The following is a 22445-nucleotide window of genomic DNA, read 5'->3' as shown; positions in this document are numbered from 1 at the left end:
CAGCAGTGCTAACCACTGAGCCACCGTAACTTCTTGAAGTATAATCAAGTTTTCCAAATACCTGTTTATGAATGTGCCACTTAGAACATAGAACATTACAGCCCAGTACAGGCCCTTTGGCCCTCGATGTTGCGCCATCTGTCTTACTAATCTGAAGCCCATCCCACCTACACTATTCCATGTACATCCACATGCCTGTCCAATGATGACTTAAATGCACTTAAACTTGGCAAATCTACTACCATTGTAGGCAAAGCATTCCATACCCTTACTACTCTCTGAGTAAAGAAACTACCTCTGACATCTGTCATATACCTATCTCCCCTCACTTTAAAGTTGTGTCCCCTCGTGTTTGCTGTTCCCGTACTTGGAAAAAAGCTCTCCCTGTCCACCGTATCTAACCCTCTGATTATCTTGTATGTCTCTATTAAGTCCCCTTAAAATGTGTTGCTGGAAAAGCGCAGCAGGTCAGATAGCATCCAAGGAACAGGAGAATCGACATTTCGGGCATAAGCCCGTCCTGAAGAAGGGCTTATGCCCGAAACGTCGATTCTCCTGTTCCTTGGATGCTGCCTGACCTGCTGCGCTTTTCCAGCAACATATTTTCAGCTCTGATCTCCAGCATCTACAGTCCTCACTTTCTCCTCTATTAAGTCACCTCTCAACCTTCTTCTCTCAAAGGAGAACAGTCTCAAGGTCCTCAGCCTTTCCTCATAAGGCATTCCATCCATACCAGGCAACATCCTAGTAAATCTCTTCTGCACCCTTTCCAAAGCTTCCACGTCCTTCTTATAATGTGGTGACCAGAACTGTACACAATACTCCAAGTGTGGCCGTACCAGAGCTTTGTACAGCTGCAGCATAACCTCCTGGTTCCGGAACGCAGTCCCTCTATTAATAAAGGCCAAAACACTGTATGCCTTCTTAACAACCCTGTCAATCTGGGTGGCAACTTTCAGGGATCTGTGTACATGGACACCGAGATCTCTCTGCTCATCTGCACTCCCAAGAATCTTACCATTAGCCCAGTACTTTGCATTCCGATTACTCTGTCCAAAGTGTATCACCTCACACTTTTCCACATTAAACTCCATTTGCTACCTCTCAGCCCAGCTCTGCATCCTATCTATGTCTCTCTGCAACCTACTACATCCTTTGTTATTATCCACAACTCCACCGACCTTGGTGTCATCCGCAAATTTACTAAGCCCTCATCCAGGTCATTTATAAAAATGACGAACAGCAGTGGACCCAACACCGACCCTTGTGGTACGCCGCTAGTAACTGGACACCAAGATGAACATGTTCCATCAACTACAACCCTCTGTTTTCTTTCAGGAAGCCAATTACTGATCCAAACTGCTATGTCTCCCACAATCCCATTTCTCCGCATTTTGTATAATAGCCTACTGTGGGGAACCTTATCGAACGCCTTGCTGAAATCCATATACACCACATCAACTGGTTTACTCTCATGTACCTGTTTGGTCACTTTGTCAAAAAGCTCAATAAGATTCATTAGACACAATCCTACCCTTCACAAAACCGTGCTGACTGTCCCTGATCAGATTATTCTTTTCTAGGTGGTTATAAATCCTATCTCTTATAACCTTTCCCAACACTTTACCAACAATTGAAGTGAGACTCACTGGTCTGTAATTACCAGGGTTGTCTCTACTACCCTTTTTGAACAAGGGAACCACATTTGCTATCCTCCAGTCCTCAGGCACTATTACTGTGGACAATGATGATTTGAAGTTCTTCTTGAAAGGTCACCCAGCTGAAAGTCACACTGTGGGCTGCATCTTACTTTATTTTGGTTAAGGGCGAGTTATGTTGGATATTTTAGAGGGACTCCCACCAGATTTCTTGCTGTGTCTTTCCAAACACACCTCATTAATGACCTATTTCACTCTCATTGCATCCCTCCTGTCTGATTCTGTCCCTGTCTTGCCATATGCTGCTCCTGGAACACCCTCTTTAACCCACTCACAAAAGACTAGCATCCTTATGCCCGTGTCATTGTGCACTCAGATGAGCACTGTCAATCTGGAGCTGGCATGCACAGTTCCTGGCATTTGTCCTGTACATGGCAGACAGAGGGAAATTAGTGCCCTGCTTTACAATCAGGGATGGGGTGGTGCAAACCCAGGACGTTCTTATTCCTCAGGACCATAAGTGGAGACTCTAACACCAGGCCATATTAGCTTGGTCTGAGAATGCCACTCATGTCAGTGCAGTTTCAGCCATCTGGAGGAAAGCACAACACTGTGCGAAGAAGGTCAATGACCCTTGCCACACCATCAGCATAAATATTGTCATCTTCCCTCTGATACCTCACACTCACTCTGTCTCTGCTACTGCACCCACCTCCCACCTCCCAGCAAGACTCATGCTGTAGCACTCTCACTACTGATTGCAAAATCTTCCTTCACTCACTGTCAGCCATTCCAACACCTGGCATCTCTAACCCTGTTTGCCCTATTTGCTGTCACTAGTTCAGGATTTGATCTGCACCAAAACCAAAAATCTTTGCCACCACTTTCATCTCCTTTAATACCTGTCTTTCTCTCATTCCAGAAAGAAAACAGCCCAATAGGGCAGAAGACGCAGAAGGGTAGCTGTCTGTCTGACATTCAGTTCTTCATCCCTTATGTGGAGAACATCCTGATTCTGAATGTCCTGAATGCCTGACTGACCGTGTCCAAGTCCCTAACCTGGTGTAGGATACTGCCCTTGACTTACCCTTGAGCACGGTGACTCAGTGGTTAGCACTGCTGCCTCACAGCGCCAGGGACCCGGGTTCAATTTCAGCCTCTGGCAACTGGAGTTTGCACATTCTCCCCGTGTCTGCGTGGGTTTCTTCCGGGTGCTCCGGTTTCCTTCCACAGTCCAATGATGTGCAGATTAGGTGAATTGGCCATGCTAAGTTGCCCATAGTTTTCATGGATGTGTAGGTCAGGGGTAAATGTAGAGTAATAGGGGAGGGGAATGGGTCTGTGTGGGTTACTTTTTGGAGGGTTGGTGTGGACTGGTTGGGCCAAAGGGCCTGTTTCCATATTGTACGGATTCTTGTTTTTCTTCTTTTACTGTCCTGCCGAACAAGTTCTATCTGCCTTGACTGACAACCATGACAAGCTTCCTGGCTTTATGTCTGTGCTGCATAGCAAAGCGTGACAGAAGTAATAGGAGTCTGGTATCTCTGGCTGACAGGGTAAAGCAAGGCAGGAATGCTGTGAGCTCATGTAGTGAGTGAGCACTAGGAAAGTAAACATAGAGCTCAGAGATAAAACAAAGAATTGCAGATAATGGAGACCTGAAACAAAAACAGAAATTGCTGAAGAAACTCAGCATGTCTGGCAGCAACTGTGAGGAGAAAGCAGAGTTAATGTTTCAAGGTCAGTGACCCTTCTGAACTCATGGTGAAGAGTCACTGGACTCAAAATGTTAACTCTGCTTTTTTCTTGTAAGTGCTGCTGAAGCCCAGCTCTCCTGAGTCCAGAGATGCAACCTGGTCCAGTCCATGAGCTAGCTGCATGTCCCTGAGCCAAGGTACCGTGACTGCAATGGTAGTTATTGGTGTAGCCCAAGGTGCAACATTGAAGTGCAGAAGTGTACTGTAAGTGGATCAGAGATGTGTCATGAGGGTTCTTCGGGGCTGGCATATTTCACATTCCTATGTCGATGGACACAGGTTACATGTGCCCTGTGCCCTGAGATGTTGATGCTTGTGGACCACCTTTGGAGGGAATGGTGAGCTGAACTCGTCACATACCCACTCTGATATTCTTGACATTTAGCTTGTTTGGCACATTTGGTAAGATGCAAAGCTGACTATTAATGAGATGGGTTGTGCCATTAATAAGGTGTTTAACAAGCAGTGATTCTTTAAACTGGCAACTCGCTGCCGTCTCATGTGAAACATGCCTCACTGCTCAGCAAATACATAAAAATGCAATGAGATGCTCCTGATGTTGAGATGGACCATGTTGGACTTCTTGTCTGATTCTGTCCCCAGTCTTCCCATAACCCACGCCAATCAGGCCCCCAAAAGATTTCACCATCATACTGTCTTTCCCTGCAAATGCTGCCCGATATTTCCAGCATTTTCTGTTTTTACAACTAAGATCCCTTTTAGTATGTTTATGTCAAATTGTATTTATAGAGTCATACAGCATGGAAACAGATCCTTTGGTCGAACTCGTCCATGCCTACCACGACTCCCAAACTAAACTAGTTCCATTTACCTGAGTTTTACCAATAGCCCTCTAAACCTTTCTTATTCATGTACCTGTCCAAATGTCTTTTAAATGTTGTAGTTATACCCGCATCTACCACTTCCTCTGGCATTTCTTTCCACAAACCAGCCACCCTCTATGTGAAAAAGTTACTCCCCAGTTCCCTTTTAAATCTTTTGCCTCTCACCTTAAAATTATGCCCTCTAGGTTTGAATTTCCCTACCCCAGGAAACAAACCTTTGGTATTTGCCTTATCTATGTCCCTTGTGATTTTATAAAACTCTGTAAGGTCACCTCCTAAACTCCAATGAAAAAAGTTCCAACCTATCTAGCCTCTCCTTCCAACTCAAACCCTCCAGTCCTGCTAACATCCTTGTAAATATTTTCAGCATCCTTTCCAATTTAACAACATCCTTCCTGTAGTGGGGCAACGAGAATTATAGACAGTACTTCTAAACACAGTGGTCTGAGCAATGAAGCTAAGTGTGGCAAATGTCTTCTTTACCACAACTTTAAAAGAAATATATATCTGAACCCTCGATCCCTCTGTTTGATAACACTCCCCAGGGCCCTACCATTAACTGTATAAGACCTATCCTTGTTCATCTCAACAAAATGCAACACCTTGCATTTATCCAGATTAAAGTCCACCTGCCACTTCATGGCTCATTGGCCCAATTGATCAAGATTCCTTCATAATCTTAGACAACCTTCTTCATTGTCCACTATGCCACCAATTTTAGTGTCAACCACAAACTGACTAACCACGTTTCTTATATTCCCATCCAAATCATTAAATAAATGACAAGTAATGATGGACCTAGCACAGATCCCTGCAGAACACCCTGATCACAGTCCCCCATCTCGAAAAACCTCTACTCGCCTTCTGTCTCCTACAATCATGCAAATTTTGTATGCAGTTGGCAAGCTCTCTCTGAATCCCACGTAATCTAATTTTACTAACTAGACTACCATGTAGAACTTTGTCAAAGACTTTACTAAAGTTCATGTAGACAACATCTACCACTTTGCCCTCATCATTCTTCTTGGTTACATCAAAAAACTCAATCAAGTTTGTGAGACATGATTTCCCACGCATGAAACCATGCTAACTATCCAAATCAGTTGGTGCTTCTCCAAATGCCTGTAAATTCTATCTCTCAGAATCCCCTCTAACAGCTTACCCATGACTGACGTCGGACTCACTGGTCGAGAGTTCCCAGGCTTTTCCTTGCAGTCTTTCTTTAATAAAGGCACAACATCAGCCACCTTCCAGTCCTCTGGAACCTCATCTATGGCTGTAGATGACACAATAATGCTTCTAAGTGTGCTTTGTGACATTTTACAAGTTGTGGCTGAACAGGACATTGGTTAGGCCACTTTTAATATTGCGTGCAATTCTGGTCTTGCTTCCTATGGAAGGATGTTGTGAAACTTGAAAGCATTCAGAAAAGATTTACAAAGATGTTTTCAGGGTTGGAGGATTTGAACTGTAGGGAGAGATTGAATAGGCTGGGGCTGCTTTCCCTGGAGCATCGGAGGCTGAGGGGTGACCTATATAGAGGTTTATAAAATCATGAGGGGGATGGATAGGATAAGTAGACAAAGTCTTTTCCCTGGGGTGGGGAGGTCCAGAACTAAAGGGCATTAGTTTAGGGTGAGAGGGGCAAGATGTAAAAGAGACCTAAGGGGCAACTCTTTCATGCAGAGGGTGGTACGTGTATGGAATGAGCTGCTAGAGGAAGTGGTGGAGGCTGGTACAATTGCAACATTTAAGAGGCATTTGGATGGGTATATGAATAGGAAGGGTTTGGAGGGATATGGGCTATCTGCTGGCAGGTGGGACTAGATTGGGTTGGGATATCTGGTTGGCATGGACGAGTTGGACTGAAGGGTCTGTTTCCATGCTGTACATCTCTATGACTCTAATGATATATATCAATGTAATTTGTTGTTTGCGTAAATGGCAATCTGAGGACACTCCATGCTATCAGTCTTTCATTTACAAGTGCTAGGAAAAGGGATAGACATATATTTGAAAATGTGTTTACCTGTGAACAAAAGTAAAACAAAGCAATATTTTTAATGACCTTAATATTTATATGTTGGTCTAGAGGTTATCCATACTTTGTACAATGGAACCTTTCACCCATGAGTATTCAGTTCACGAGCAATCTCCGAAGGAAAACTTTGAAACAAAGAATATAAATACATTCCAAGAGATGCCTAGATTTGCTGCTGACTGGAGAAGGGATTAAAATCGCAGATAATTTCTTGACTCTTTTTAAGACATTTGTGTATCAGTGATTAATTTATTACCCCCCCTTCTCTCCTCATTATTTTTTATAGGATAAATCAGATAAAGGAATCATGGAGGACCATGCCTTTGAGGCACTTGAACAGGACTTCCAAGAAGTCCTTTCTGAACTTATGGGAGAAAAGGGACTTGACAAATTCCGCATTGAGTATGAAAAGCTGCACCGCGCCCTCAGAAAATCCCATGAAAATGAGAAGCGCCTAATGGCAAAATGTAAGGACCTCAATGCTGAGATTGTGGCAAATTCAACAAAGGTGACAACTGCACTGAAGCTGTCGCAAGATGACCAGTCAACTATAGATTCCCTAAAGCAGGTGAGGTTTGTGACATCTATTTGTTTGGTCTGCACTGATTTGCTTGTGAAATGCAGAGCTTAGTCTCCAGCATTTCTCTGTAAATACATCCCTAAATTTCAAAATTTGGATATAGATTGACAGGTTCTCAAACAAGCTCGGTTACATTATATTTCAAAGATGATGCTTCAGTGGGGTAATAGAATATTCAAAGCATCTGGAATTTAGAATACATGTTTATCATCATTATTCCTGCTGATTCCACCTCATGCACACTAAAGTTGTTATCATCCTACCAGACCTGAAGGCTGCTCTCTCATTAGGTGCAGGGAGAGGCTGAGAAGGAGAGTCTATCATGATGACCTCAATCAGTGCAGGAATTGAACCTGCACTGTTGGTATCTTTCTCTGCATTTTTCTGTAGCTGTGACACTGTAATCTGCATTCTGTTCTATTACCCTGATGTACTCATGTAAGATATGATTGTCTGGTTAGCAAAACAGTACTTTTCACTGTATGTGTGACAATAATAAATCGAATCATCAAATCATTTTTTTGTTCTATGTGTTCTCTACTAGTAGGAACTTGTTCAACTGTCTTTAAATGATTTCAGAAACCCACACACATTGCACATGCTCTCACACATTTTAGTAGCTTTCCCAGCTTAATGACACTCTCACAAAATCAATGCTTCCTCACATCTAACAAAATTACTCTGTATTTCATACTCATTACTGTTGGGTCACATATTACTTACTGCTCAGAAAATTTACCCACCAGAGTGGGATCTATTTGCTCCATTATTTTATCATCTTTAACCATGTTTATTGATATAAATGTTATGATCCCAATTGATGGTAATACTGGGAAAAAGTGAGGACTGCAGATGCTGGAAACCAGAGTTTAGATTAGAGTGGTGCTGGAAAAGCACAGCAGGTCAGGCAGCATCCGAGGAGCAGGAAAATCGACGTTTCGGGCAAAAGCCCTTCATCAGGAATCAGTGCTTTTCCAGCACTCTGATGGTAATACTGGACAAATCAGATGCCAGATTGAAACCTAACTTTTTTGTTTGTTTTAGTTAATGTGTGATCAGTTAGTGAAACAAGTCATGTGAGGTTGCGGGGTTTCTTTAACAACAGAACAGAAATTTATTGCACAAAAGATAAAAACAAATAAAGTATAAGTTATGAAGATCTAGAACACAGAAAAATCTTCAAATGTGTGTGACATGGTTGCTCAGTGATGAGCACTGCTGCCTCACAGCTCGAGGGATATGGGTTTGATTCCAGCCTCGGGGCGACTGTCTGTGTGGGGTTTGCGTATTCTCCCCGTGTCTGCATGGGTTTTCTCCGCATGCTCCGGTTTCCTCCCACAGTCCAAAGATGTGCAGGTTTAGTGAATTGGTCAAGCTAAATTGCCATAGTAAGCAGCCATGTGTAGGTTAGGTGTGTTAGTTAGGGGAAATGTAGAGTAATAGGGTAGGGGAATGGGTCTGGGTGAAATACTCTTCGGAGGGCGAGTGTGGACTTGTTGGGCCAAATGGCCTGTTTCCACACTAGGGTTTCTGTGATTCATAGCTTCATCCTGTTTTACAACACTATTGTTATAGACATTAAACTCCAATGAAACTGCCACTTTGTACCAAACCTGTAAATCTGACTTGACTAATTCCCACCAGTTACTTTATTGCAAACTGTGACCTGCTCATACATGAATATTCAAAAAGGAGAATGCTTAGACTTTCTGAGCATTTAATTAGATGTAGATTTGTAACCAAGTAAACCTGGTTTTGAAATATCACAAACTAAACTTATACACTGAGTTAACAGTCCTTTCCCTGAGCTGTCCTGTCCTCCCTTTGCCTTTCTAGGAGAGAAATTATATTTGCTTTTGGCCCAAGTCAGGTTTCCTCTAGACTTCCTAAAAGCATTCAATCTCTGATTTTTCTGAATTAAAATCAATCCTTAAGTATCCTGAACCAACAACGATCTAATGGCCATAAATATTCTTTTCCATCTGTCATTAACCATCAGAGTAAAAACAATTTTCCATTAACAATCCACAGGATACTTCCCATCTGACACATATTGGAAGGATTGTCTGACCTTTCTTTTTAATCCTTCACAAAAGTAACCATCCCCATGTTCCAGTATTTGAAACTCTAAAGTGATATAAAAATATCTGATATCTTTCATCACATGAATGAAATCACATTTGTTTTAAAATAAAAACACAAAGTAGTAGAGAAACTCAGCAGGTTTGGCAGTATCATAGGAACATAGGAACAGTAGTAGGCCATTCAGCCCCTTGAGCCTGTTCCACCATTCAGAGAGATCATGGCTGATCTGTGGCCTCATTCCAAATACCTGTCTTAAGCCCATAATCCTTAATTATTTTTGCTTAACAATAGTTTATCTATCTCAGATTTAAGATTAGCAACTCATACAGCATCCACTGCCATTTATGGACGAGAGTTCCAAACCTTCACCACCCTTTCTGTGTAGAAGTGCTTCCTAACATCTCTTCTGAATGGTTTGACCCTAATTCTCAGACCATGCCCCCCAGTTCTAAAATCCCCAACTAGTGGAAGTAGTTTATCTTTATCTATCCTGTCTTTTCCTGCTAATATATTAAAAACTTTGGTCAGATCACCCCTCAACCTTCTAAATTCTAGAGAAAATAGGCCTAATTTGACTGGATTAGATTCCCTACAGTGTGGAAACAGGCCCTTCGGCCCAACAAGTCCACACTGACCCTTCAAAGAGTAACCCACCCAGACCCATTTCCCTCTAACTAATGCACCTAACGCTATGGGCAATTTTGCATGGTCAATTCACCTGACCTGCACATCTTTGGACTTTGGGAGGAAACTGGAGCACACCCACGCAGACACAGGGAGAATGTGCAAACTCCACACAGACAGTCACCCAAAGCTGGAATTGAACCTGGGGCCCTGGTGCTGTGAGGCTGTAGTGCTAACGACTGTGCCAAGTGTCATTGTTGTAAACCAACATTGTACTCTCTCCACTGACAATATGTATTTTCTAAGGTGTGGTGCTCAAATTTGCTCACATATTTCAAGTGGGGTCTAACCAGAGTTTTGTGTAACTGCACCATAACCTCTGCATCTTTGGACTATTACCCTCTAGATATAAAGGCCAACACTCCATTAGCTTTCCTGATTATTTTCTGGAACTGTTCATGACATTTTAAAGATCTATGCACCTGAATTCCCAAGTCTCTTTGGAAATTTTACCAACCAATCTAAAATCCCTTCAAAATAGATTCAGAAGATAGCCCAGACTCTAACTCTTTATTATTTTTAAAAAGAAGTGTAGGGAATTGTGTTCCAAGTGCAATTGAATTAGTCAGACTAACGGGCTTGGAGCAAAACACATTTTATTTTTACACCGTAGTTAAAATTCAACAAAAGAAAGAAGAATTAGAATAACTTAACTCTATTGGAAAACTTAACAGACTAATAGATTATTTAATTACTAAACAGCAACTGATCCAATATAGTAACATTCCATAAACAAATCTTTGGCAAGGAATAAAGAGACTTGGAGTGCAGGTTCATAGTTCCTTGAAAGTGGATGCGCAGGTAGATAGAATAGTGAAGAAAGCATTTAGTACACTTATCTTTATTGGTCAGAGCATTGAGTATAGGAGTTGGGTGGTCATGTGGCTGTACAGGACATTGGTTAAACCATTTTTGAAATACTGCGTTCAGTTCTGGTCTCCCAGCTTAGAAAACAATGTTGTGAAATTTGAAAGGGTTCAGAAAAGCATTACAAGGATGTCACCAGGATTGGAGGGTTTGAGCTACGGGGCGAGGCTGAATAAGATGGGGCTATTTTCCCGGAGCATTGGAGACTGAGAGGTGACCTTACAGAAGTTTATAAATCATAACAGGCATGGATAGGATGAATGGCCAAGGTCTTTTCTCCAGGATAGAGGAGTCCAAAACTAGAGGGCAGAGATTTAAGGTGAGAGGGGAAAGATACAAAAAGGACCTGAGAGGCAACATTTTCATGAGGAGGGTGGTGCATGTACAAAATGAGCTGCCAGAGGAAGTGGTGGAGGCTGGTACAATTACAGCATTTAAAAGGCATCTGGATGGGTGTATGAATAGAAAGGGTTTAGGGGGATATGGGTCAATTGTTGGCAAACAGGACTGGGATTAATTTGGGATATCTGGTCGGCATGGACAAGTTGGACCAAAGGGTCTGTTTCTGTGCTGTACAGCTCTATGACTATAAGTTCAGTGATGTGGAGCTGCCAGTGTTGGACTGGGTGCTGATGCCTAAAGAAGGAGTGAGGCTTCAAAAGCTGGTGTTTTCAAATAAACTTGTTGGACTATAACCTGGTATCGTGTGATTTTTGACCTTATAAATTCAGTAAAATAGATTGTCTCACATGCAATTCCAACAACAGAAAGAGAACCCAAGCTTTTAGCTATAACAGAAAGAGGAATAATAGCTTCCACATCCAGCTTCAAGACCCCAGCGACTACTGAAAGTTAAACAAAAAGATCCTGGTTCTGGGGGAGTTTGACCCTCCTCCTTTTTGATTCAAAGCTAGCAATCTTGTTGGGTTCAGAGCAGAGAACTTAGCTCCAAGTTTATTACATTTGCTTTCAAAAGAAACATAACAGAACAAATCCTTTTTAAAGGCACATCTCGATATACATACAGACATTCCTTGTATTTCACTTTGTACCATATGGAAAGTTCCTTCAACTATCTTTTTCGGTTCATAAAGAGTAACCTCATACTTGCTTACACTGAATTCCATTTGCCACAGTTTTTCCCATTCATTTAGTCTTTCAATATCTCTGTAATTTAACGCTATCATCTACACTGTCTACAATGCCCAACTTTCTGTTCTCAGAAAATTTGGATGCATGTCTTTCTATGCCATTATTCAATTGTTAATGAATAGCGTGAATAATTGAGGTCCAAACAGAGATCCTTGTGGGAAGCCACTACTTACATCATGTTGCATCTGCTGACAAAGAAAAAACAGAGTTAACGTTTTGACATGAATGTAAATACTCTACTGAAGGCAGGTTGAAATGTAGTGGGTTTTATGCCATCTAAAGTGGGAGGGGAGAGAAGGTCTGATATAGGGTAGAGGGTAGGAGGGATTGAATAATAATGATGTCACGGAACAAAAGGCAAAGGGAATGTAGAAAGAAAGAAGCATTTGTCCATTCAGACTTAAAAACCACGCAACACCAAGTTATAGTCCAACAGGTTTAGTTGGAAGCACTAGCTTTCGGAGCACTGCTCCTTCAGCAGGTGGTTGACGAAGGAGCAGCGCTCCAAAAGCTACTGCTTTCAGTTAAATCTGTTGGACTATAACCTGGTGTTGGGTGATTTTTAACTTTGTACACCCCAGTCCAACACTAGCATTAGATTAGATTACTTACAGTGTGGAAATAGGCCCTTTGGCCCAACAAGTCCACACCGACCCGCCAAAGCGCCAACCCACCCAGACCCATTCCCCTACATTTACCCCTTCACCTAATACTACGGGCAATTTAGCACGGCCAATTCACCTAACCTGCACATTTTTGGACTGTGGGAGGAAACCAGAGCAAACCTGCACAGACACGGGGAGAATGTGCAAACTCCACACAGTCAGTCGTCTGAGGTGGGAATTGAACCTGAGTCTCTGGTGCTGTGAGGCAGCAGTGCTAACCACTGTGCCACCATGCCACCCCTATCTCCAAGTCATGACTTCCATTCAGACCGAGTGTGAATGCAAGAATGGTGACCAGCTCCACTTAAAGCATACTGATGTGAAGGTGCCAGTGTTGGACTAGATTGGACAAGGTCAAAAATCACACGACTCCCGGTTATAGTCCAACAGCTATTATGTTCACATAAACCTGTTGGACTATAATGTGATGTCATATGATTTTTGATATAAAGCAGACAGAAATAGGGTTTTGTTGGATGTGGTGAGGGAGTGATAACACAGTATAGTGATCACTGATATACAATGGGATCCCTTATTGTTTGTCAGCGTCTTGCGAAGACATTGAAATTGAGAGTCAAACCGGTACATGGAAGAACAAAACAGAATCAGAAAAGGGGAGCAGACCTCATGGTCTGAGATTGCTGAACTCAACAATGAATCTGGAAGGCTGCAGAGTGACTTATTAGAAAATGAGGTTCTATTCCTCAAGCTTGCATTGGGCTTCATTGTAACATTGCAGGAGATTGCTGACAGAAGCATGAGCATGACAGCACATGATTAAAATGGCAAGTGATGAGAAACCCAGGATCATGCTTAGAGACCGAGCAATGGTGTTCCACCCTTTCTGCATTTGGTCTGTCCAATGTAGAGGAGACTGCATGTGAACGGTATAATAATCGTGAGTGTGGTGCTGGAAAAACATGCAAAGAACAGGAGAATCGACGTTTCGGGCATAAGCCCTGATTTCCTGATGAAGGACCTATGCCCAAAACATTAATTCTCCCGTTCCTTGGATGCTGCTTGATCTGCTGTGCTTTTTCAGCACCACATTCTCGACTCTGATCTCCAGCATCTGCAGTCCTCACTTTCTCCCAGTGAATATAATGTCCAATTATATGTAAATCAATCCATAACCTGGAATGACTGTTTGGTGCCTTGGACAGTGAAGAAAGAAAAGATAAAAGAGCAGGTAATGTGATTCTTACAATTGCATGGGAAGGGGGTTGAAATGTTGGGTGATTGAGGAGTGGACGAGGGTGTCACCAAGGCAATAGCAAATAGTCCCAGCATATTGAGCCTGTTTTCATTATGAAGACTTAAAACTGGACATTATCCTCTTTACCCTTTTGTCAGCATTCTCCAGAGTCTCAGCATCTCCTGCCCTGTGTTTGAGAGCTAAAACCCGATCTCATAGTTAAAAAACACAAAAGTGTAAACTAAGCATAGTATTCCTAGTTTTATATTGGTCAGTGCAGGGAATAAAACATAATGCTTTATTTGTTTTCTTATGACCATACAGTATCATTTATGATCCTTAATGCTTTATCCACCAAGTCCTTCAGATCCCTCTTATATTTCAGAATCTTTATTCTCTGGTGACTGAGCATTACTTCATAAATGCATTTCTGCACATGGAGGATATGGGCTCATTCTCTCAACTTAGATCATTTGGTTAATATACTTGATTTACATTCCTTCAACATAACTTCTTTTCTCCTGTGAATATTTTTGTTTCATCAGCAAATATAACATAATTTATTCAATTTTTCTTTCACAAACATAAGAAAATGTTGAGGAGACAAGCACTATGAGATGCATCAAGCTCATTCATCAAGTGCTACAACCCATTCATCAAACATCCAATCGCATTTTGAACTCCACTAGATTATGTGAAATTTTCACTTCCCTTTGGATTTTTTTTCATCAACAATATGCTTTAAATTAAACTTTAATGAATTTCCTTATATGTTCTCTGGCCTATAAACCTTGAGGTAATATTGTGGATTCACCTACTGTACATCATTGAATATTTTATAGGCCTTAGTGAGATTTTCATTACCCTTAAAACATAAGCAGCAGGAGCAGCAGTAGGCAATTGAAACACTTGAGTTTACTGTGCCATTTGACATATTCATAGCTGATCTCACCTCAGCCTCAACACCACTTTCCCGCCCACTCCCCAATGCCCTTCAACACATTACTGATTACAAAATCTGTCTATCTCTACCTTAAATTTACTCAATGTCCCAGCAACTACCTTTGCTCATTTTTCTAAATTCCAGATAGAATAGGCCTAAACTGCTCAATCTGTCTTCATTAGACAAATCCCTGATCACTGGAATCAATCTGGTGAACCTCCTCTGAACTGCTTCCAATTCAACACTATCCCTCCCCAAGCAAGGGGACCAAAATTGTGTGTAATACTCCGAGTACAGTTTTACTAATGCATTGCACAGCTCTAGTATCACTTCCCTACTTTTATATTCTGTACTTTTAACAATAAATGCCACAATTCTATTTGCCTTCCTCATTGCCTTTTGTACCTGCATACTAATTTTCTGTGAACACTAGATCCCTCTGCACTGAAGCACTCTGAGGTTTCTCTTCACTTAGTTAATAAGTTCCCTTTCTATTCCTTTGACTAAAATGGATAACCTCACACTAACCCATGTCAAACTTCATCTGCCAAATTTTGGCCCATTCACCAAACCTATTCATATCCATTTGTAAATTTCTTATTTCTTCATTGCACTTACTTTTCCACCTATTTAAGTGTCATTTACAAATTTGACTGTATTACTTTCTGTCCCCACATCCCTGTAAATAATTGGGGCCTGCGGACTTAATCCTGTGGCACCCAACTAGTTAACATCTTGCTAACCAGAAAAAGACACATTTATCCCAACTCTCTGCTTTCTATTGGTTAGCCAATCCTCTAACCAGACTGATAAATTACCCCTAACCTGATGTGATCTGACCTTGTGTATTTTGTGCAGCACCTTATCAAAAGTCTTTTGGAAGTCCAGTTATACTATATGTACAGGATTCCCAATATACATCTTCATTGTAATGTCTTCAAAGAACTCTAGCAAATTACTCAAATGTGATTTATACTTCATAAAACCATACTGACTCTGATGGATTGTGTTTGACATTCCAAATGTCCTGTCATTACTTCCTTAATAATGATTATAACAATTTCCCAATGGCACATTTTAAACTAAGTGGTCTGTAGTTTCCTACTTTCTGCCTCCCTCTCTTTTTTAAATAAGTGTGTTATATGAGCATTTCCAATCCACTGGAACTTTTTCCACATTATTATAACTAATGGATCCGGTATCTCTCCTGCCACTTCCTTTAAGACCCGAGGATGTCAGCCATTAGGCCCTAGGGACATGGCTGCTTTCAATTCCAATGTACTTTCCCCTAGTAATAACAACTGTTCTAAGTTCCTCACTTCCTATAATCTCAACATTACTTGTTATGAATAGGATAGTAATATGTTCTTCATCATGAAAACTGAAGCAAAATATTAATCAAATGACTGCCATTTCTGTGGTCCCCCCATTAACTCCCCAATCTCATCCTCCAATGGACCAACACTCACTTTAACTACTCTCTTCTCTTTTATATACTTGTCGGAGCTTTTGCTCTATGGTTTTTATATTTTGTACTAGTTTTCTTTCAAAATTTATCTTTGCACTTTTTATGTTTTTCTTAGTACCCTTTTTTGATCTTTAGGGGTTGCCCAAACTTCCAGCCTCTGCAATGTGGCATGTCTTAGTTTTTTGTCTTTACATTATCTTTAACTTCTTTGTTTAGCCATGGATATTTCCCTCCATACCCACCAGCTCAACCCACCACCCTTAAAATATTTCTTCCTCTGGAAAAAATCTAGTTGGGAGCAATTAAGTAGCTCTTTACACATCTGCCACTGTTCATCAACTATCCAACATTTCAGTCTCCCACCTACTCCACTAGGGTCTGATCTGTCCTCATGCCTATGTCATTATCTTTGTTTAATTCCAGTTTCTCACCTTAAACTGAATTTGAGATTCTAGCATGCTGTGATCACTCTTCTCTAGATGATCTTTTTCAGTGCAATTATTAATTAATCCCACATCATTACACAATGCCAAATCCAAAATAACCTGCTCTCTGGTTGGTTCCCACCATACTGCTCCAAGAAACAATTTGTAATATATTCAATGAATTCCCCCGAGGCTACCCTGCCATTTTGATTAATGCAGTCCATTGTTCTAGACCAGAGCAAAACACATTTTATTCATACACGAAAGTTAAAATAAAATAAATGAATGAAGTGAAATAATTTGGCTCTATTGGAAAACTTAACAAAATAATAGATTATGTAACTACTAAACAATAACTGTTCTAATATTGTGACATTCCATAAAGACTTCCCTGACAAATGCAAATTAAGTAAAGTAGATTGTCTCACATGAAATTCTAGTAGCAGGATGAGAACCCCCAGCTCTTAGCGGTAACAGAGAGAGGACAAACAGTTTCCACATCCAACTTCAATACCCCAGCAGCTGCTATTGGAAAACTCAAACTAAAAGTCCTGGTCCTGGGTGAGCTTGATCCTATCTATTCAGACTGCTTCTTTTGTTCTAACTTAAAAAGAAACCAAGGCCTTAGAAGCTGTTTATTGGATTTAAAGACACTGCTCTCCATCTCTGTTTTAAAACCTCTCTTCAAAACAAAACAGGACAAAATACATCTCTTAAATCCATGCTATCATCACACCATATACATTTTAAAATTACTGATGATTATTGCTATACCTTTTCTACAAGCCCCCAGTATTTCCTGGCTTATCCTGTACCCCACTGTGTTTCTGGGTGTTTGGGGTCTGATAGATTACTCCCACCAAGAACTTCTTACCCTTGCTATTTCTTATTTCTGCACAGATTGATTCTTTGAGTTGATCTCCACTGCCGATGTCATTTAGACAATAAAATCTAAAAGCAGATTTAGGCCGTTCCACCCATTGAGTTTGCTCTGCCATTTGATGATAGCTGATATATTTCTGAACCCCATTCTCCTGCCTTCTCCCCAAAACTCTTGGTCCCTTACCAATGAAAAATCCATTTATCTCTGTCTTAAATACATTCAATGATTGAGCATCCACAGCCTTCTGTAACATGAGTTCCACAGATCCAGCTCCCTCTGGTTGAAGAATTTTTTTCTCTCTCAGTTGTAAAGGGTCATCCCTTCTGAGGCTGTGCACTTGAGTCCTAGTCTCTCCTACAGTGGAGACATTTTCTCCATGACTACTCTAACCAGTATTCTGTAAGCTTCAATGAGATTCCCCCTCAACTTTCTAAACTCTGTCGAGTATACACCCAGAGTCCTCAACCACTCCTCATATGACAAGCCCTGCATCCTCAGGATCATTCTTATAAAGCTCCTCTGGACCCCCTCCAATGCCAGCACATCTTTCTTCAGATATAGGGCCCAAAACTGCTCACAATATTCCAATTTCTCAGTACAGCCCTGGTCTCTTCCTTTACTCTACCACCTCCTTCTCCTTTCTGTCTATCCTTCCAAAACACTGAGTACCTTTGCATATTCAATTCCCAAACCTGGTTTCCATGTAACCACATCTCAGTAATTACCACAAAGTCATGCCCATTTGTCTATGTGCTATGTTAACTCATAGAGGTACCTTCAACATTTACCCTTTTCTTGAGTTAAACATTTTAAGCCTCTCTTTGGAATACTTCTCCTTGCAACTTTCTACCATTTATGTTTTATCTAAATGAAAACCAAAATAACTGTGGATGTTGGAACAGAAATTGTTGGAAAAGCTCAGCAGGTCTGGCAGCACCAGTGAAGAGAAATCAGAGTTAACATTTCAGGTCCATTGACCCTTCCTCAAAATATTTTATCTAACCTCGCCCATGCAGTTAGTTTTTGGTATTTTGTGATTAAAATTATATACAGTGCTCCCAAGGATAGACTTAGTTGTGCTTGCAAAGTCTCGAGATAACGCATTTATACTGCCTAACTTTAGCTATGTGCTGCAATGTTCTGTTTTCCTTTTAATTGTGTCTGAACATTCTCAACATTGAAAAATAATTAGTCTTCTGTCACTGGAGAATTCTGTATCAATATGATAAATCACAAAATACAAATATAGAACTGAAGCTTAATGTGTGCATCGTCCTTCCTTTGTCGTGCCTCAAAATCACACTCTCCTGTAGTGACAGCATTAACATTTCTCGTATAATTTGCAGGGGAGTTAAGCATGTTGAGGTAAAGAGGAGGAATCTGTAACCAGCTGGCTTTTTGACCTTGTGCTCACTACGTTGTTGATTTTATTGTATCTGGTGACTAGGATACCTCAGCTGAAAAATGTGTTGCTGGAAAAGCGCAGCAGGTCAGGCAGCAGGAGAATCGACGTTTTGGGCATAAGCCCTTCTTCAGGAATGAGGAGGGTGTGCCAAGCAGGCTAAGATAAAAGGTAGGGAGGAGGGACTTGGGGGAGGGGCGTTGGGAATACGATAGGTGGAAGGAGGTTAAGGTGAGGGTGATGGGCGGAGGATACCTCAACCTAGATTATAAGATTAAAAATCACACAACACCAGGTTATAGTCCAACAGGTTTAATTGGAAGCACACTAGCTTTCGGAGCGACGCTCCTTCATCAGGTGATTGTGGAGGGCTCGATCGTAACACAGAATTTATAGCAAAAATTTGCAGTGTGATGTAACTGAAGTTATACATTGAAGATCCGTAATCCATTCGGGTTCTTTCCTCCTTGCCTGCATTCCTGTAGAAACTTGATGTCTGTGTCGATATGTGCGATCTTCTTGGAGATCCTCTCCACTTTAAGCCGGCAGTTAGTGGTGTCGATAGTAGTCATGATTCGGAGATGCCGGTGTTGGACTGGGGTGTACAAAGTTAAAAATCACACAACACCAGGTTATAGTCCAACAGGTTTAATTGGAAGCACACTAGCTTTCAGAGCAACGCGAATGGATTACGGATCTTCAATGTATAATTTCAGTTACATCACACTGCAAATTTTTGCTATAAATTCTGTGTTACGATCGAGCCCTCCACAATCACCTGATGAAGGAGCGTCGCTCTGAAAGCTAGTGTGCTTCCAATTAAACCTGTTGGACTATAACCTGGTGTTGTGTGATTTTTAACTTTGTACACCCCAGTCCAACACTGGCATCTCCGAATTTAGATTATAAGACATGGTTAGCACGTTGCTTGCTTCTTAGTTATCTTATGTTTGTGTTCAGTGACTTTGACTGCAGAGCGATTTTAAAAAATCTAATTGTGATCTTCTTGGAAATCTTAAAAGAGCCATAAATAATACTCCTAAATCAGATATCTTGGAGATTTAGTGCCACAGACATGTTTCTGGGAGAAATATTCCTCATTGAACTCGAGTATTCCAAGATGTATAAATTTTCTGCTGCATTCTGTCATTTCGACGAAACCAGTTATAGATAGCTGACAACTTTGTTCCAAGTATCTCTGCTGTTGGAGCCTATTATCACATTTGCGTGGGCTGCCATCTGTAATACATTTTGTATTTCCCTTGTTGTTTGCGAGAATGAGTCGGCTGGTGGAATTTTTTACATCTTCAAGTTGTTGGTGCTGGCAGCTGTGGAATTTATTGTTCATCGTGAAATGTCCTGAATGCATGAGTGGCTTGCTAGCTTGACCACTTCACAGGGCTGTTGTTATTGAGGGATTTGAGTCACTTGCAGGCCAGTTTGAACAAAGATAGCAGGCTTCCTTCTCTAATCAGTTAGGTTTTTATACCCTCATGTGTAAGGCTATAACAACTTTTTATTTCTAGATTTTGTGAAGAGTAAACCTGCTGTGGAGAGTCATAGAGTCTTAGAGTCATACAGCATGGAACCAGACCCTTTGGTTCAACTTGACTGTGCCAGTCAGATATTGTAAACTGATATTGGCATTTGGCCAATGTCTCTCTTTGTGTACCCACCCAAGTGTCTTTTAAATGTTGTAATTGTACCAGCCTCCACCACTTCCTCTGGCATCTCATTCCAAACACGCACCACCCTCTGCATGAAAAAATTGCCTCTCAGGTCCCTTTTAATCTTTCCCACCTCCATATGTGGAGTTACATATGGGCTAGACCAGATAAGAATGGCAGATTCCTTCCCTAAAGGACATTAGTGAACCAGGTTTTTCAACAATTAACAATGGATTTACAGTCATCATTAGACTTTTAATTCCAGATTTTTATTGAATTCAAATTCCACTATTGTCAGTGGTGGGATTTGAACTTTGGTCCCCAGAACATTACCTGAGCCTTGAGGTGAGCAGTATAGTGATAATACCACTACGCTATCACCTTCCCATAAACTGTAACCTGCCATCTTTCTTGTAGCAGAGAGACCAGTATTGAACACCATATTCTAAAAGTGGCCTCACCAATGTCCTATAGAGCTGCAATGAGGTCCCAACTCCTAAACTCAATGCACTTCCTAGTCCAGTCTTCTACCACCTAAGACCATTTATGCCATGTCTAGCAGAAATGAGTCACTTTCCTGTAAGACTAGGGGGTAAACATTCATGAATCTTTCAAAGATGAGGGAAGGTCTATGATGAGTAACTTCTAATCGGAGGTGATAGTTTTCATTGTTTCCTTCTTGACCTTTTGCAGGGTTAACATATATTTTCTTTGAAATATAGAGTTGAAAATGGAAGTTTCGATGTGGTGTGCAGAAAAAGACCCAGTTTTTCATATAACTTGAAATATTAGTTAAATTGTGTGATATTCACACATTTGTTATATAAGAGCAAAATTTTTTTTTCAGAAGTAAATTTGATAGTTTTGTGAGAGAAACTGGTACCAAGTGCCTTTGGTTGAAAAAGATTAAACTCTCCAGCAACAGCTTTTGGAATGGTTTTATGTGGTACTTTTGTCACAGAATTGAGAAAAGTGAGTGGAGTACTCAGATCTTCAGGAGCCTGAATGCAAACCAGATCTCTCTCCTTCCCTCTGAATGTGGAAAGGAAATGATACTCAAAGACTCTGCAAGGGGAAAGATTTAACCAAAAGACCTAGGTCTAATTGATCAGCTACTGAAGTGTGGATTGCTGCAGTCAACAACAGCATGCGATCACTGCCAAAAAAAAATGAAAGAACTATGAGAAAGTTTGTTCATTCTATCCTTTTGGTTTGGTCTCTTGATTCACAGATTTTGTCCTCTTTTGCTGATCTATTCCATCATGGTATTCCTGTAATACTGATTACACTATCTGTCCTTTCAATCCCATTTATGAATGAATGTATCTGTTTTTCAATTTAAAGGGTGGAGTTATAGTCTTAATTTGCATATTAGTGATTAAAATTCCACTTGCCAAAGGATAGTTTTGTTACAATAAATAACTATTTGTTTACTTGTTTGTGGCTGAAACCTGGTGTGAATTTCTTTGATCTGGCATAATGCTCACAGTCAGATACTCTAGTGATTAAATTGATCATAGTTAATATTTGTGATCACTTGTGAAGCAGTGGAGATTAATTTCCAGTACACTCTTCCCATCAGAGTTGTAACACTTCCTTAATTCCACTTTTTGTCTGGAATTTGATTTTCTGAAGTGTACATTTATGATTTGGCTAAAACTGTTAAATGGATGGAATTTTCGCAAACACGTTTAACTCGTGAAAATTACCCAAGTAATGCATATCGATTGTAATCATATTGATATAGTCCAATATGCTTCTGCTCATTTCCAAAATGATGGAACATTGCTAAAACTGCGCGGCTGAGCTAATTCTGTTCCATGTTTTACCAAAATAAATAGGAGATTGAGAAAGCTTGGAAAATGGTTGATTCAGCTCTTGAACAGGAAAAGCGAGGAAAGGAGACCATTCGCTCTCTAAAACAGGAAATTAGTAATCTAACCAGACTGGTGGAGCAAGGCGCAGGACTTTCTTTGGGCCAGGAAAGCAGGTTTGTTGAATAACTTATTTTTCCTTTACTGTGTAATTTCTTTATTAGGATGTTGTTGCATATGCCTGGTCGCAAACTGTGTGCATGGTCAGAATGACATCTTTGATGACTAACTATGGAAATTGCACTTTTCTTACT

The 22445-nt window shown here is 40.8% G+C and overlaps 1 protein-coding gene across 1 annotated transcript in view; it reads left to right on the top strand.

The window, feature by feature from the left end:
• The window catches only part of cfap58 (cilia and flagella associated protein 58), a 200965-nt gene that overhangs the window by 7725 nt on the left and 170795 nt on the right, over window positions 1-22445 (top strand). Inside the window, exons 2-3 of the mRNA XM_087999253.1 lie at window positions 6588-6869; window positions 22159-22307. Of these exons, the coding sequence (XP_087855379.1) occupies window positions 6588-6869; window positions 22159-22307 (431 nt within the window). The remainder of the gene's footprint in view (window positions 1-6587; window positions 6870-22158; window positions 22308-22445) is intronic.

The sequence above is a fragment of the Chiloscyllium plagiosum genome, unplaced genomic scaffold (genome assembly GCF_037043375.1).
Source record: "Chiloscyllium plagiosum isolate Xiang-an unplaced genomic scaffold, Cpla_swu_hap1 HiC_scaffold_22, whole genome shotgun sequence".
In the NCBI taxonomy this organism is placed as follows: domain Eukaryota; kingdom Metazoa; phylum Chordata; class Chondrichthyes; order Orectolobiformes; family Hemiscylliidae; genus Chiloscyllium; species Chiloscyllium plagiosum.
Note: the sequence above shows the minus strand (reverse complement) of the source record. Positions and strands in the feature narration are given on the sequence as shown.